The 16,014-nt window shown below is 46.8% G+C and overlaps 1 protein-coding gene across 1 annotated transcript in view; it reads left to right on the plus strand.

Annotated features, from left to right (window-relative positions):
- Positions 1 to 1,386: 1,386 nt before the first annotated feature.
- Positions 1,387 to 16,014, plus strand: part of TMEM131 (transmembrane protein 131) — a gene marked incomplete at its 5' end in the record, with an annotated part of 190,748 nt that continues 176,120 nt past the window's right edge. Inside the window, 2 exon segments of the mRNA XM_078766170.1 lie at positions 1,387 to 1,448; positions 2,647 to 2,687. Coding sequence (XP_078622296.1) covers positions 1,387 to 1,448; positions 2,647 to 2,687 — 103 coding nt within the window.

The raw sequence follows: 16,014 nt of genomic DNA on the forward strand, positions 1-16,014 counted from the left end.
CGACCCCATTCCCCCGGACGTTGAGTTTATAAACCTTCTAAATGACAGTGATGGGTTAAATAATTCCCTGCGGTTGGGCATATCCTGAAATAATAATATTGATAATAATAATAATAATAACTTGATAATCTGTTTTTAGTTATCAAGGTGGAGAAACATTCAAATCGAAAATAAACTTGCTTTTGATGGTGGTGATAGTGGTGGTCGCAGAGATACAGGACTACTGGCATTATGTCCCCTCCAAAGAACAGCTTCCTCCAAGACGTGGCGTCCGTCTCCTGTTGGTGCTCAACCAGAGCAGTCGTTCTAGGGTCGGATCCCAATGGCACAATCAAAAGCCAGGATTTCTGATCATGCTGTGCCCTTGAGTTACAAACAGTGTTTTGGATGTTATTGCTGGAATGGCTGATTATGATCTTCAAGCGATGGGACATTTTGGGAGAAATTGAGGCGATGGGGGGAATGAGACTGTGCTGTTCTTGACCCTTTGTGTTAAACTTTTTCTAAAGTTTGTAAATATATTACAAACAGGATATTGGTGGCATGTCAAGGTAAAACACATGAGCACCTTTTATCTGGGTTCTTACCTGACCTGGGTTCTTACCTGACCTAGGCTCTTGCTTCTTACCTTACCTGGGTTCTTGCTTCTTACCTGACCTGGGTTCTTGCTTCTTACCTGACCTGGGTTCTTGCTTCTTACCTGACCTGGGTTCTTGCTTCTTACCTGACCTGGGTTCTTGCTTCTTACCTGACCTGGGTTCTTGCTTCTTACCTGACCTGGGTTCTTGCTTCTTACCTGACCTGGGTTCTTGCTTCTTACCTGACCTGGGTTCTTGCTTCTTACCTGACCTGGGTTCTTGCTTCTTACCTGACCTGGGTTCTTGCTTCTTTCCTGACCTGGGTTCTTGCTTCTTTCCTGACCTGGGTTCTTGCTTCTTACCTGACCTGGGTTCTTGCTTCTTACCTGACCTGGGTTCTTGCTTCTTACCTGACCTGGATGTCTGTACTTTTTACCTTCCACAGACTCTTTACTTTATATGTGGGTGCTTGGACTCTTTCTTTACCTTTCTACCCGCGTGCCTGGACTCGACCTTTATGCCTGAGCCCCCGACCTAGTTTGAAAAAGGCATGATATTTTGGACTTTGAAATATCTGACCTTTTGTGATCCGATGTTCAACTGAGTTCATTCTTTTGAAGAGTTTGCTCGCAGTGGGTGTGTGGGTGGGCATGGGTGGTAACTTGTTGAAGTTTTTTTTCGAGGTGCCTTACTGGTAACCTAAAAATGCTAAAGCGTCGTCATGTGTTCGGCTTTAATGTAATGCTTACATATCCAAAACTGTGTTCCTTTTGCTCTGAGTAATGTTTACTTCACTTTTGTTTTTCAGCCTCCGTGCAAACAGAAGGACACTTTGAAGCATGGCCTCTGCAGGAGAGTGGCTTTCTAGAGGTGGGTGCACAGAACACTGTTATTAATAGCTCTGAAAAGCAGTGTGACCAGGCCGTGGCCTTCTTGTTGATGGGGGATTCGTGTGCATTTGGCAAGTAGCTTTCCTGGCAAGGGCGCTTGCTTCACCCTGAATATTTTGGCATTCACACAACTGCCAACAATTCATACAAGTTCTTTCAGATTTGTCTTGTCATAATTCCGCCTCCTCCGGCAGCAATTGCTTGTGCGTTTATCCACCGAACGCACTGATCGTGCATCTTAATTCTTTTTTGCCTTCTTGGACTCACCTCTGAGCAACAAAGTATAGTTATAGCCACCTGTTGTTGCTGCATATGGTGATAGTCCGTGGGCTGAGTAGGGTTTACCTGCACCCCCCCCACAACTTAACTTCCTGGGTATGTCCATGTACCCCCCACCCTAGGGGTTAGGAAAAACCATGTTAACAGAAAAAAAACCTCATTCCCTCATAGTTTGACCTCTGGTGACCTCATTAGTGACCTCATTTGCATATAACACATATTGTAAAGAGTGTCCCAGGACAAACATTTTGAGGGGTCATATGCAACCATAGGATGACGAGGTAAAAAGTTATGGCCATTTGAATTTCGCCTACCCCTAATTTTTGGAAATCACTGACACGGGGGGGGGGGGGGGGGGGGGGTAACATCAAAATATGCGTGGGAGGTACCTTGGGAATGAGTTTTTTTTCTGTTAACATGGTTTTTCCTAACCCCTAAGGTGGGGGGTACATGGACATACCCGGTAAGTTGTGGGGACATACCCGGGAAGTTAAGTTGTGGGGGGGGGGGGGGGGGGGGGTGCATGTAAACCCCTACTCAGCCCACGGACTATGAGCATTTCCTTGTAAAACAAAACAAAATGCATCTTTCTGTTCTAATTGATGATTCTTTTTCCACCGCAGAAGCGTTGTTGCATACTTTCCAGGGTTTGATTACAGTTGTTTATTTGACGTTTCTTTTTGATTCCAAATTAGTAATTCCATTTTTGATTTCCATTTCCTTTTCAAGAGATGTAGCAATCCAATTCAACTTGCCAACAAAGCTACCAGTTTGACGTTGGGTATTTGCAATGGGTTTTGTGGTGGTGTCTGTTTTTGTGTTTTTTTATAATAAGGAACAAGTCTTGCCGTCCTTTCATTTTTCTACATTAGTAATTGAGATGTTGTTGTTGTTTTTAGGCGATGTCCATACAGAAGTTTTCAGTATTGCATCACAGAAGGTGAGATGACACTGTCTTGGAAGATTAATAAAACCTTGTCGTAATGTTGCATTCATTGCTGTTGCTATACAACCAACAACAACATGCATTTTAAGGCCATTTTCCCTGCTAGAGTGGGGGTTAGCCTTGCGGTCCCCATGACAATCTTCTCCATTTTACCCTATTTTCTGCATCTCTCCTTGTTAACCCCCTTGCCCGCATTTCTTCTTCGACCATCTCTAGCCAAGTCTTTCTCGGTCTTCCCCGTCCTCTACTTCCTTCTACATTCATTTCCATCACTCTTCTCAACCAGTCACTTTCATCCTTCCTCAACACATGACCAAACCATCTCAACCTGTTCCTCTTCACAGCATCAATCACAGGCAATATTCCCATCATCTTTCGCAATTCATCATTTGTCTTCCTCTCTCTCTCAACGATACTCTGCACATCCATCGAACCATTCGCATTTCCACCCTTTCCAGCCTTCGTTGCTGCTCTACGTTAATTACCCATGTCTCGCTCCCATAAATCATAACACTTCTCACACATACACCTTTTCACACATACCTTCACCTTTTCACACATACATACACCTCTCACACATACATCACACATACACTTCTCGCAGCATACACCTTTCCCTTCAGCTTCAGCGACACTCTCCTCCTCATCAGCACGCCACTCAGTGTGGTGTTGCTATCACAAGGTGATTGTGAAAGAGGTGGAATAAAAAGAGGAAACCCCACCTTTTAGACTACATTTTTGTTTCGCTTTTATTTACAAGTGCAGCACGTTTATTAATCGGTGCTGCAATGCTGGTCCTTTTAGTCTATTTTAGGCTGTTTACTTGGGATAACATGCTCTTGCTGTTCATTGTCGGATCGTCCTATCATCCATCTTTTACTCGACAAACCTTGCACTCCTTGCCCACAGATATCAGCGTGACGGAATGGATGGGATCAAAATTATTTTATTGGTTATTGATCTCTTGTGCTCTTCACCATAAATGACTCCCTCTGCAGCTGGACGCTTCTTCTTCTCTCTCCCCCAATTAAGAAAAAACAAACTGCAATTTTGAAGCACTAATCCTATCTCACCCCTCCCCCTCCCCAACCTCTTTCCCATCCGCACTGCTTCCTTTTTTTCTACTTTGTAGGAATCTTTCCTAAACGGGAGTACTGAGTAGTTTAGTGTTTCGAGCTGAGCAGATGTGCAAGGGGTAGAGCGACTGACACCCTGTACATGTCCACAACCTCAGGCTTCATTTATTGCTGCAACTTAACTTGCTGTCTTGTTGCATGTGCATATGAGTGCATGTGTGTTTATTTCCTCTGCTTGCTGTGAACAACTGTGGCTCTACTGTCGTATGTTGTCTTTTCACTTTTTTTTTTTTGAGCCTTGATCATCTTAAAGGGAGGGGGAATAACATCTTGTTTCAGTGGAGTTTGCTGAATTATTCATTCTCCTCCCCCATCCTCCTCCTCCTTCCTCCTTCCTCCTCTTCCTCTTCTTCTTCCTCTTTTTCTTTTTCTTCTTCTTTTTCATCTTATTATTATTCCTCTGTATCCATTTTGTGTGTGTTAAAAAAGAAAAAATATTGTATTTGTTTATTACCTCTGTCAGCAAAGGTGGAGGGAGGTTATGTTTTTACCCCTGTTTGTCTGTCTGTAAAAGTAGGACAACTCAAAAAGTTATGGACGGATTCCGATGACATTGGGTGGACAGGTTGGGTGTGTGACAAGGACGAATTGATTAGATTTTGGTGAAGATTCGGATTCGGAATCGAGAAATTTTGTTGTGCTTTGTTATTGAGAGATTGGGCCAAAAACGATATACAGCACGATATCTTAAAACGTATGGATGGATTATGACAAATCTAGGTGGATGAGTTGGTTAGGTGACAAGAGCAAGCATATTTGATTCTGATTAACGTCCGGATTCAGATTCGGCCTGTCGGTGTGATACTGTACAAAAAAAACAACTGTTCTGCCTGGCAGAGGTATGCGATCTACTGAGTGCCACCCTAGTTTTCTTTGTTTCTTTTTGTAATGTCATTGCAAGCCGGATGTATGTCCATAAGGTTTGTGGAGTCTGATCTCTGTTTTCTCAGCAAACAAACCGTTGCAGCTTGGTGGTGTATTTGTCATTCGGTAATCTTACATCCTTACTTGTCATGGGCAGTGCCCGAAAAAGGCCAATCGCTGCTCTGCGGGGAAAAATGGCCTCTGAAGGTGGTTCTTCTTCTGCTTCTTCTGCTTCTTACTTGTCATGGAGTCTTTCAGCCATGTAGTTTCTTTATAACATAATGGGCTTGCCTTCTGATTTCCTTGCATTAGTGGCAACTGGGCTTCTGCTTCTTTGCAGCCAATTTACCTTTTTATGAGGGGTGGGTAAGGTCCGGGCAAATGTATATTGAATCTAAGATGGTGGGAGTACAGTGGGGATTTATGGGAGAAAAAGGAATGGAAAGTACATATTTTGTGGTGGATGAGCTGTGGATTTATTTCCATCTTTTTTGAATCCGCACTACATGGCCCCTTGCAGCCTCAAAGCCCTACCCATTGCATATTCCATATTCCATATTCCATATTCCATATGCAATGTTATGGTGGGAGTTAAAGGTTTACCACAAACCTGTGGCTATACTATTTGTTCCACATCCCTCCAAGCGAAATGCTTTGGGGGTTTGCGTCACAGACGCGCATGCTATTGGTGTGTAAATACCAATGCAATGATAGGAAGTTGGTCAAAGCAGGGTGGTGTGGAATTGGACAGGCAACCTTTCTCTTGTCACTTGGGCCTCTCCCGACAATACCAGAAGCTGCAGATGCGAGCCACAGTTTTTCTCACTCCGTTCTCCCATTCATATGCCCTGCATTAGAAAGCGATGCAGTAATTATTTGTTTTGGACGCTGGCCATGGTGTGCTGAAAACTGTGCCACCATTAAAGGGAAAAGGCGCATGTCTTGCACAGAATTTGCACAGTAACTTTTTCTTAAAGCTTTGCAAAAAAAACAAATAAAAATAAAATCTTCCACCGTTTACTTGGTTATGAAGGATTAATTATTTATTTGTTTGTTCACTTAAATAAGGTTTCTTTCCACTCGTTCTTCCAGACTATTGAAGGCCAGCACCCTGAATGTGTACATGTGTCCATCGCATGCTTAGAGTGTAGCTATATCGTCATGATTTGTCGTTGTAACATAATGGAGCAATGGTTCTCGCTGCTGTTCTTTTCCTGGTTCCACCACAGTTTCCCTCTAAATTGTGCACAACCAGTTCAGCTGTTGTCTGATTGCACCATCCCCTAAGTGCTTTGCTAAAGTTTCTTGCCTTTGCTTACTTCTGCAATCATTTTGAAACGTGTTGAGCAAACCTTTAAAAAAAAAAAACTTACCGTGTTGATGGCAATTATAAACTCTCAAGTATTTAAAGAATATTGTTTGTTTTTGCCATTTTCTTCACAAGTTTGCTGCAGGTGGCCCCGTTTAACTTTCACCGTGTTACTGCTGCCAGCTAGTTTGGTATAGGCGAGCCTCAACTGGCCAGTGTTTGCTTCACGAGAGATGGAATTTTTAGTTGGCTGAGGCTTGCGGTTCCTTGTGCCTGCATGAACCATCGCCTGTTGGGAAAGATAACCAGTGTGTGGTCTATCGTGCGGCGTAGTTGGAACTGGTGTAGTCGAACTCCAGCCGGCCAGTCTGTGCATGCAACGTCAGGAAAAATGTTCCATTGGTCTTTTTATGTGAAATTTCCTTTTTTGTTGTTTATTTGAATTGCTTGTGCTGTTAACTTGTAAACGTGTGCATTTTTAGTTTCCTGCAGCCTTTTTAATAATTGGGCATTTAAACATTGTGATATTCTGCCCTTTTCTCCCACCCAAACCAATCCCTGTGCATACATATTAAATATATGGCGTCATAAGCTCTTTAATTTGTGTTTCGTGGTATGCTTTCTGATAAGGGGCAACTAATGGGATGGGGAGTAGTGAATTTACCGAAAAAAAAAAAAATTCAGAAAAGGAAATGACGGAATAAAGTAAAGGGGGATTGGAAAAGGGCAGTGGATCATTGGGAGGATGTTTGGGCATTGTAAGATGGGTAGGATAGAGGATGCTTGGGGACATTGGAGGGGTTATGGAGTGTTTTGTGGCATTGGGGGTAGGTGGGTCCTTGGGGTATCAGGCGGGGGGGGGGGGGGGGGGGAAGGTTATGAGGCGCTTGGGGCATTGGAGAGGGTGGGTCGGGGGTGTTTGGGGCATTGGAGGGGGGTATTGGGATGATGTTTTGGGCATTGTTAGAGGAGCAGATTGGGGGTTGGGGGGGCGGGGAATTTTAGGAGTATGTTTGAGGTATTGAACGGCGAAGGTATGGGGTGGTTTGGGGCATTGGAAAGGGGGGGGGGGGAGGTTCGTTGGATGTTTGGCGGTATTAAGTGAGGGTGGGAGGATGTTTAGGGGTATTAGAGGGGGAGCATGTTTGAGGTATTTGGAGGGGAGGTAAAGGGCATATTTTTCGGCGTATTGGAAGGTTAGGGCAGGATGATGTTTGGGGTATTAGAGGAGGAGGAGGATGTTTGTGGTATTAGAGGAGGAGGAGGAGGATGTTTGTGGTATTAGAGGAGGAGGATGTTTGTGGTATTAGAGGAGGAGGATGTTTGAAGCAGTTGGGGGGTGGGGAGGTTTGGGGGTATTATTGGGGGAGTATGTTTGAGGCATTGGAGGGGAAGATACGAGGGGTATTAGAGAGGTAGGAGAAGGTGGATGTTTTGGGGGTATTAAAGGAGGGGGATGTTTGATGCATTGGAGAGGGTAGTGGGGCAATGCAAATTGACCTTTGTTTCTAGCGACTGATGAATATACCTGGATGACCGTCTTTTGATGGTTTTTCTCTACTCTGTCGCCAAATGGTGTCAAACCGTTGTTGTTGTTAAAGTATTTTACTTGGATTCACAGCTCTGCATGTTTGTGCATGTCTGCTTTCATCTCGTCTCCCTTTGTGTTGTCACCATGCTCCTCTTTCTGTTCAATACCTTTTATGTCCAAGCTGGCTCCAATTTTCAGCAAACATGCAAATGCACTTGCTGCCTCCTTGGAGTAGCTTAACGTGCGAAACAAATTCTCGTTTGTTGATTTGCATGTAAAGTTGAAACTGAACGACTTAATATTTTTGGAAATTTTGGCGAAAGTGTTGCATGTATTTGTGATTTGTTGTTCAATCTGTGCAAGTCGCTTATTATGTTGGTATCTGAGGAAAATTCCTGTCTTTGTATCCATGGTTCTTCAATTGTAAGAGGAGAATCCAAAGGTTTTGTTTCTCTGAATAGGGTTCTTTTCATATTCTGTATTCTCTATTCTTTGTTTTAGCTGTTCCTGGGCAAGGGGGGTTACTTGTGACATTGTCCATGCCACATAAGCAAGTGAACTATTCTGACTGAATTAAAAAGTTCCAACACTCCTTTTAAAACCCATCCCCTTGCTTCTGCAGCTGTGCTATTTTTTTGGACAGTTGACGTAGCTAGTTCCGGCTTCCAAGTACAAAAGCTCGATCAAAACAACCGGGAATATCTCAGAGGTGATGGTGAGGCCTTGGGTGGGGATGAAGTGGTGCAGATGTGTAAGAAATGGATGTGGCAGTTTGGCACATTCCTGTGCCAAGAGGACCTGCTGCATGACTGCATGTGATCAATGGTGAGCGTCGTGGAGAAGCCAAGTGGCCGCCTGCCACGTACAAGAGTGTGTTGGTACTGGGTGTACTTTAAACTGCGTTCTGTTCTTCTGGGGTGCGAAAGGGAACGTATAATGTTTGAGATGAGCCCTACATGCAACGGTGCTCAACTTCCTCAGCGCTAATTTGGGTTTGCTAGTTTCCTCCTTCGTTTCCTCCTATTTTAATTATTACAAAAAAAAAAAAACCTTTAAATTATCCTCATTTCTGATGAAGAAGGTAAAGCTGAGCAAGTTTTCATGTTGATAAACATCAGCATAAACGCTTCTACCCTACCAAGTTCAAACTTTAGAATTTTATTTTACCCTTCTCAGCAGTAGTTATGCCAGGAATTAGTAATTTGTTCAGGGTGCCACCGATAGCTCGTCTTCCCTTTATGAAGGACACTGTGGGATCTTTAACATCCACCTTAGGGACGGCACACACATTGACGAATCACCCTGCCTGTGAAACACCAGGATGACAGTTTTAGCTGGGTCGGGATTCAGACTCGGGATAGGCAGCTTTGAGGGGAGCAGGCCATCCTGGTCAACCATCCTACTCCTCAAGGCCACCCTGCCAGCTCTTTGCATGATATAAATGTAAAATTTATCAATATAGAAATACAGTATACCAAACTTTTTGTGGAGTGCTGTTTTCTTGGTGTTGCTGCTGTTGACCATTAAACCAATGGTGTCTGAAGAGAAACAGTTCATTGAAAGCTGCTGTCTCAGGTACGGTACATTCAAAGTGCGTGCTTTGTGAGGGCCATTCTAAGCACAATAATGAAGCACATTTCACAGGACTTGTCAATATACCCTGCGAACCGATAAGCACGTGAGTTTTTGAGGAAAGCACGATGCCAACGTTAGACTCGCTTTATTAGTCCCCTATCGGTGTACACCGGAGGGGACTATAGGTTTGCACGCCGTCCCTCCGTCTGTCAGTCCGTCAGTCCGTCACGCAAAGAACAGTTTTCCGGACTTTTTTTCTAAACGCATAATGCTAATGATTTCAAACTTGGTACATGGTTTCCTCATGATAAGTTACAGATCAAGTTCGAACTTCACGACGTTTCGATCATTTTTGACAAAGTTATGGCACTTTGAACTTTGGGAATTCTGATAATTCTGATGATCCTTAACTCAGTGCCATTTTAAGTTTTAATTTCCTTTAAAAACCAATTTCTCTGCAATAATAGGACCGATTGAGATCAAATTTTCACGGAGGGACTCGGTCTGTAGAATATTTTAATGGTAATTATGACGTCACAGGTCACGTGGTTCGGCCGCCATATTGTTATTCGTGAAAACACGAAACCCCTTTTTCTCCAACGGCTGAACAGATCGAGGCCAAACTTTGCAGGCAAAATCGCATACCCATGACGAACAAAATAGTTAGCGAGCATGACGTCATGCGTCGCATGGTTTCAGAGTTATGACGTTTTTCAGCATGAACCTTTAAAACCGAGCTCCTCCCTCATTTTTGATCCAATCGAGGGGAAACTTCACAAATCTGTTCAGCACTAAAATGTCATTTTGGAATTTGTGATAGGGCACGTGGTTTGGCAGATATCGTTAATTAAACGATAAAAATAAAAATGGATATCTCTTGAATCGCCAGTACCTCAGACCGTGAGTTGGTAATAATTTATATAATTCACACAGTGCAATACGTGCAGGCCGCTGCACGGAGCGACCTTGCGGGCTTATCAATGAAGCGAGGCGTGACACACATATGTCTCAGCATACCTCAGATCAAGTTTGAAAACCAGCATCAACCGTGCATAAATTTGCCTATTCGATCATTTTTGACAAAGTTATGGCACTTTGTTTATTCTAGAGTTCTCCTCAAGCCGCAACGCGCACCCTCAGCCTCGTCTGGCTAACGTCAAAAGCGCGACACAGCGCGCTCTTTCAGGAGGGGCGGAGCCAAGCCGAGCAACATATTGTTGCGAATATGGAATTTGGCCTCCATATCCGCTTGTAAATATTCCCCTATTTTCTCCAATACTCCCCAACTTTCCCCAATCCCCCATTCCCTAGTCCCATTGCATGTAAATAACAATCAGTAGAGCCGACCTTCCCCTTATTCCCCCATTAAATGTCGTGCCCAGGTCCACCGCACCACACGTAGACAACTTTCGGACATCTTCCTAGTTATTCTTAATCTATGTCAGTTAAGGCCTCGTTTCCATTAATTATGACTCTTCGTTGCACCAGAATGTGATTATATGGCATCAGTAGTGAGTTTAGGACCTTTCCCATACCTCCTCCCATCTTCTTCCCCAAACAACAACAATAACAACAACTACAACAACAATTACAACAACAACAGAGGAGATGGCGGCGGAGCGGGGGAGGATGCGTCCTCACACCGGCTCGATTAGCTCCAGACCATGCGCTCCACGGGGTTACCCCGAAGGGGCTGGCTGTCAGCTCCTCGTCAGGGGCGGAGCCAGTAACCCCCCCCGCACGCACCCAATGAGAAGCAACGTGCCGATTCCACGAGGCGGAGCTAACGAGCCGAGGGCGTGTCACTCCCCGCCGGATATACGGAGCCGCTTGCCGGACGTGACGTCAGATGCGCCCCCAGCTTGAGACGACAAGACGCCACCTCGAGCGCTGAGAGACCTCCTGCATCTGTTGGGCCGCGCCATCCTGTCCCTGAGCACAAGGTGCACCTTGTGCTGGCCATCGAATACCCGCTTTCCTAGCCATCAATCCCCGTGTGAGTCAGTTTTTGTCCTGTTTCTCTGTGGTCTGTCGGGAATAATATAAGGTTGTGTCTAAGTGCCCACCTTCCTATGTTTCCCTCTTGTCCCTGTAATCTAACCTTCCGCCTTAATATAACCTCCTCCGGAGGTCTTGAGAACTGAACCCCTGGTGTCGTATTGTGTCATTATAACCCAGCCGGGTGTCTTCTTTTTCCTTCATTGGTCTAGCATAGCGCGATTAGTCAACCCCGGGTGCAATCGGGGTAACTTGTACGGATACGGCGGCCATCCCGCTCGGCCCACCATACCATCAAAGTCGTATCTGTAACAATTGGTGTCGGGAGTGAGATTCGAGGCCCGACCAAATTTTGAAAAAAAAAACGAATAGAGGAAAAAAAAAAATTTGGTCAAAATTTGGAGCGGCCGAAATTTGTATTTGTTTTACGAAACTCGAATTTTGCAAGTCGCGCTATGGCGGATCAAGACAGCTGGGGTCCGGTAGGGGAGAGTGAAGCAGGGTCGATCCAGGACCAAAATGAGGGACAGGAGGAGAGCGAAGCAGTGAGGGCGGCAGGTTCGCAAAATAGCGCCGTCACGCACGAAGAAGCGGGCGCGCAAAATGGCGCCTCGCTGATCACCGCGCCAGCGACCGTGGCAGCGCCCCCGGTGGATTGGAATTTGTTTTTTATGCAAATGAAGGCCCTTATGGACAAGAATAATGAAGAAATGGAAAGCAGAATAATGATGGGAATGAGGGCTGATAGGGAACAAATGGGGAACCGGATGGATGCTCAGAGTGAGCAATTGGGGGTAATGAGGGACGAAGCGAGGGCTCAGAGTGAGCAAATGGGGGTAATGAGGGACGAAGCGAGGGGTACCAGTGAGGGGTTAGACAATAATTTTGAGGAGTTAGACAAGAAATTTGGGAAGATAGACAATAATTTTGAGGGGTTAGACAACGGGATAAAAGAAGTGAAAAATGGGTTAATGGGGGTAGAAAATAGAATGGCTGCCCAGGAGAATCAGATAGAGGGAGTGAAAAATGGGTTAGAGGGGTTAGAAAACAGTATGGAAGGCAAATTGAGGGACATGAGGGACCAAGCGGAAAGGGAAGTTAAACAAATGGAGCAGCAGATAGAGGGGGTCAGAATGGGGGTAGAAACCAAACTGGATGCTCACAGGGAGGAAATGGAGCAGATGAGGGTGGCATCTGGGCAGGAGATGCAAGTGATGGGAGAGGAGATCAGAAGAGGAGTGAGTGAGGAGGTCGGAGGAGTGCGCGAGGAGGTGAGGCACTGTAAGGAGCGCATGGAGAAAGAGGTGAGAAAGGGGACTGTAAAGTTACAAGGGGGCATAGAGGACCTGACGCAGGAGGTGGAGCAGCTGACGGTGGGACAAACGGAGTTGGTGGAGCAGGTTCAAAGGAACACTGCGGTATTAGGAGGTTTAAAAGCGACACAAAACGACATAAAAAACGACTTGATGGCGACGAAGAGGGAATGTCAGATGGTACGTGAGGGACTGACAACGAGGTTGGACGAGGTGATAGAGGTAATGGAGACGAAGGACCGGCAGGTGAGGACGCACCTGGAAACGGTCAAGGTAGCCTTGGAGGACGAGCTTGAGGAGACGTACCGGGGAATAAAAGAGGTGAGGCACAAATTAGAAGAAGTGGAAGAAGGGGTGAGCGAAATTAAGAAGCGACGGAGAAGGGATAAGAAAGAAATAAAAGAGGAGATAAAAGAATTGGTCCAAAGTCTGTGTTTGGATCGTGATGATGTGCTCATTAACCGGATGAGGGATTCGCAGGTGATGGAGGAGAAGCGAAGAGGAAGAGGACCCGGTGTAAGTGGTGACCAATATGGTCGTGCGTATGATGCGCCAGGGGATTTAAGAAGCTTGGGGGTCGAGATGGACCCGGGTGTTCGTGAAAGGCCGTTGGTGAGGTGTGCGACAGGTCTGGTGTGCGAAAAAGGAGGTGTGCAAGAAAGTCCGACTCTGGGGTGTGTGAGGAAAAAGTGCGTGCCAAGGAGTGAGTGTGCTGGCGAGAGTGAGTCGGTCGTAGCGCGTGTGCGAGGGAGCACGTGGAAGCGCGGGGTGGTGAGTGTTACAGAGGGTGTGACGGGAGAGTGTGCGCAAGAGTGTGCGCGAGAAAGGTGTGTGACGGACAGGTGCATGAGGAAAGAGTGCGCTGTCAGAAGTAAGGAAGAGTGTCCACCTGTGGTGAGTGTTACAGAGGGTGTAACGGGAGAGTGTGCGCGAGGAAGGTGTGTGACGGACAGGTGCATGAGGAAAGAGTGCGCTGTCAGAAGTAAGGAAGAGTGTCCACCTGTGGTGAGTGTTACAGAGGGTGTAACGGGAGAGTGTGCGCGAGAAAGGTGTGTGACGGACAGGTGCATGAGGAAAGAGTGCGCTGTCAAGAGTAAGGGTGAGTGCGTTGTCAAGAGTGGTGGTGAGAGTATTGAGAGTGACAAGGAGAGTGAGTTAGTTGTGACAGGTGAGCGAGGATGTACACCTGGGATGGAAGGATGCACACCTGGAATGGTAGAGCGTGAGTGGGAATGCACGCTGGAATTAGTGGTGAGGCACGTGGTTGGGTGTGCGAATGAGAGCACACCTGTGATTGTCACAGAGGAGGGGGCGCGAAGAGGTGTTTTGGTGAGGTGTGCGACCAACGAATGTGTGCCAAAGTGTTCGGTGGTCAGGTGTGTGACCAAGGCTGTGAGTGGAATGGGTGTACCTGGGTGTGTAAGGAAAGGTACGAGGAGCATGGGCACGGCTGGATGTGTGAGCAAGGAACGGGCTGCGGGGTGTAAGCGTCCAGGTGAAGCATCGACGTTACACAGGTTAGAGGTTAGAGCGACTTTTAGCCGAAGCGGGCCCTCGGTGCGTGCTGGGCCTCGCTTTGAACGGCCGCGTCCGTGCTCCACTAGGCGGAGCGAGCGGCCCGATAGAAAGGGTCGTCATGGCGACCACTTTTTGTTGAGGCATTCCGGCAGGTCGAGATCGGGACATTGGATGGCTCCACGCCGAGGTGATGCGTGGGATCTCGGCCCGGGTAAGCCCCCGTCCCTGCACCGAGTGCCGGACGCATCCAGCCGCAGGCACAAAACAACCAGCATCCATTGCTTGGCTTTACGAAGCCGGGCTTTGGACAGGAATTGGCGCACCGAGAGGTATTAGTGAGTAGACTGGGTGATGAGGTTAGTGTTTTGGCCCCAAAATTAGAGAAAAACAAAATTTGATGATTGGCAAAGGATTGGCAGAGTGATGATTGGTAATGGTACAGTGATTGGCAGATGATTGGCAAATTTTTGATTTGTTGAAATTTGATGTGCAAAATTGGTAGTGAGAGACCCCCGATGTGGTGGGATGGCATCCCTGCCACCCTTCCCATGGGGGGGCAAAGGAGCAATAGCTTATGGGGTGTATGGCAGTGAAAACTAGCCCGGGTGGGTTAGGATATTGTGTGTAGGGATCTAGCGAAGATTGACATTAGGTAACGTTAAGATTAGTTAGTGACTGATACCTGTAGTGGGGACGCAGGTAGATTAGTATGGATGATAATGACGTGGGAGCGCAATAGTTTAAAGGGACGACTGGGAAGCGCAAGTTTCAGAGGGGAGTAGTTAGCTGAGATGATGCCGTGTGTGTGAGGATGGAACAGGTGTGATTGCACAGGTGTGCAATTGGACAGGTGTGTGGAGCAGTGTATGAGTAGTGAGTGTGTGGATCAGCGCGAATGCGCTTGGGGAGAGAAGGGTGCCGGTGGCACCAGGTGTGAGAGCACAGGTGTGCAAGTACAGGTGTGTGGAGAAAGTTGGAGTAAGTGGTACGGAGTGGTGTGCATGGTGCGAAGGTGTGGATGGGGGAAGAGTGGACCCCTTTCACGAGTACCCGGGGCGGGTAGTGTAAGTGTTAGGTAGAGGGTGCAGGTAAATTGTGGATGGATATTGGCATTTGTGGTGCGGTAGCAGAATGGTGTTGTGAATGGGTGCATTAGTGTTGTGGAAATGGCTGGGCGTGTAGCCTGTTAGTGTGTGTAGTTGGTTGGGCACTCCACCACTGTGAGGATGTCGGCCAGGTGAGGCCGCAGGTGGGCTCTGGGAGCCGGTAGTTGTGAGTGGGTGCCTGAGGATCCCGGGTGTGGATCGGGCAGCCCAGTGCCAGAGAGGGCACGGAGTGGGGAGAGAGCCAGAGGGCCTTCCCCAGGTAGTTAGGTTAGGGTGAGGAGCAGGTAAGCTCGGAGGCAACTGCAGTGGTGGAGGTGTGCAGGTGGGTAGACCCACTGGGAGAGGTACACGCCGCAGCCCAGAAATTGTGCGAGGGCACCGGGAGATGAATCGGGGGAGTGAGACCCCAAATTGAAGAGCACCACAGTTTGGCCAATGGGAATTGGTTTTTAGAACCCATAGTGTAAGAGGGCCAATGGTTTGGCCGGAGAGAGACCCCGGGTAGTGTAAAGTTGTTAAAGTCATTTAGGAGATAGTTAGGATTGATGAACCTGTCGCACCATACGCAGCCACTTACCTGTGGTGATGATGATGACTCCACACCTGTGTTTTCTTTGTTTGTTGCAGGAGATGAATTGCTGTGTGGGTTGGTGAGACGCATCACGACGTGGATGAGACATTGGGGTGATTCCATCTCTCCCTCCCTAGGAGGGACTGATGATGAATTGGTGATGGCAAATTTTGATGTTGAGTTGGAGATGGCAAATTTTGATGAGAGTTGAAAATGGCAAATTTGATTGGTTAGGAGGGAGAGAAGACGAATTTGGTTTATGGGAGGAACGGGGAAGACAGTAGGGATGTTTGTCGATTTGTAAAGTAGATGTTTATGGGTAGTGTTGTGTTTTGTGGATACAGTAAGGGGTAAGGGAGGGGCCATGTAGGTTACCTGGTGGGGGGGGGGGGGCGTACGA

This window comes from Myxine glutinosa, chromosome 12 (assembly GCF_964187855.1).
Source record: "Myxine glutinosa chromosome 12, kmMyxGlut1.1, whole genome shotgun sequence".
In the NCBI taxonomy this organism is placed as follows: domain Eukaryota; kingdom Metazoa; phylum Chordata; class Myxini; order Myxiniformes; family Myxinidae; genus Myxine; species Myxine glutinosa.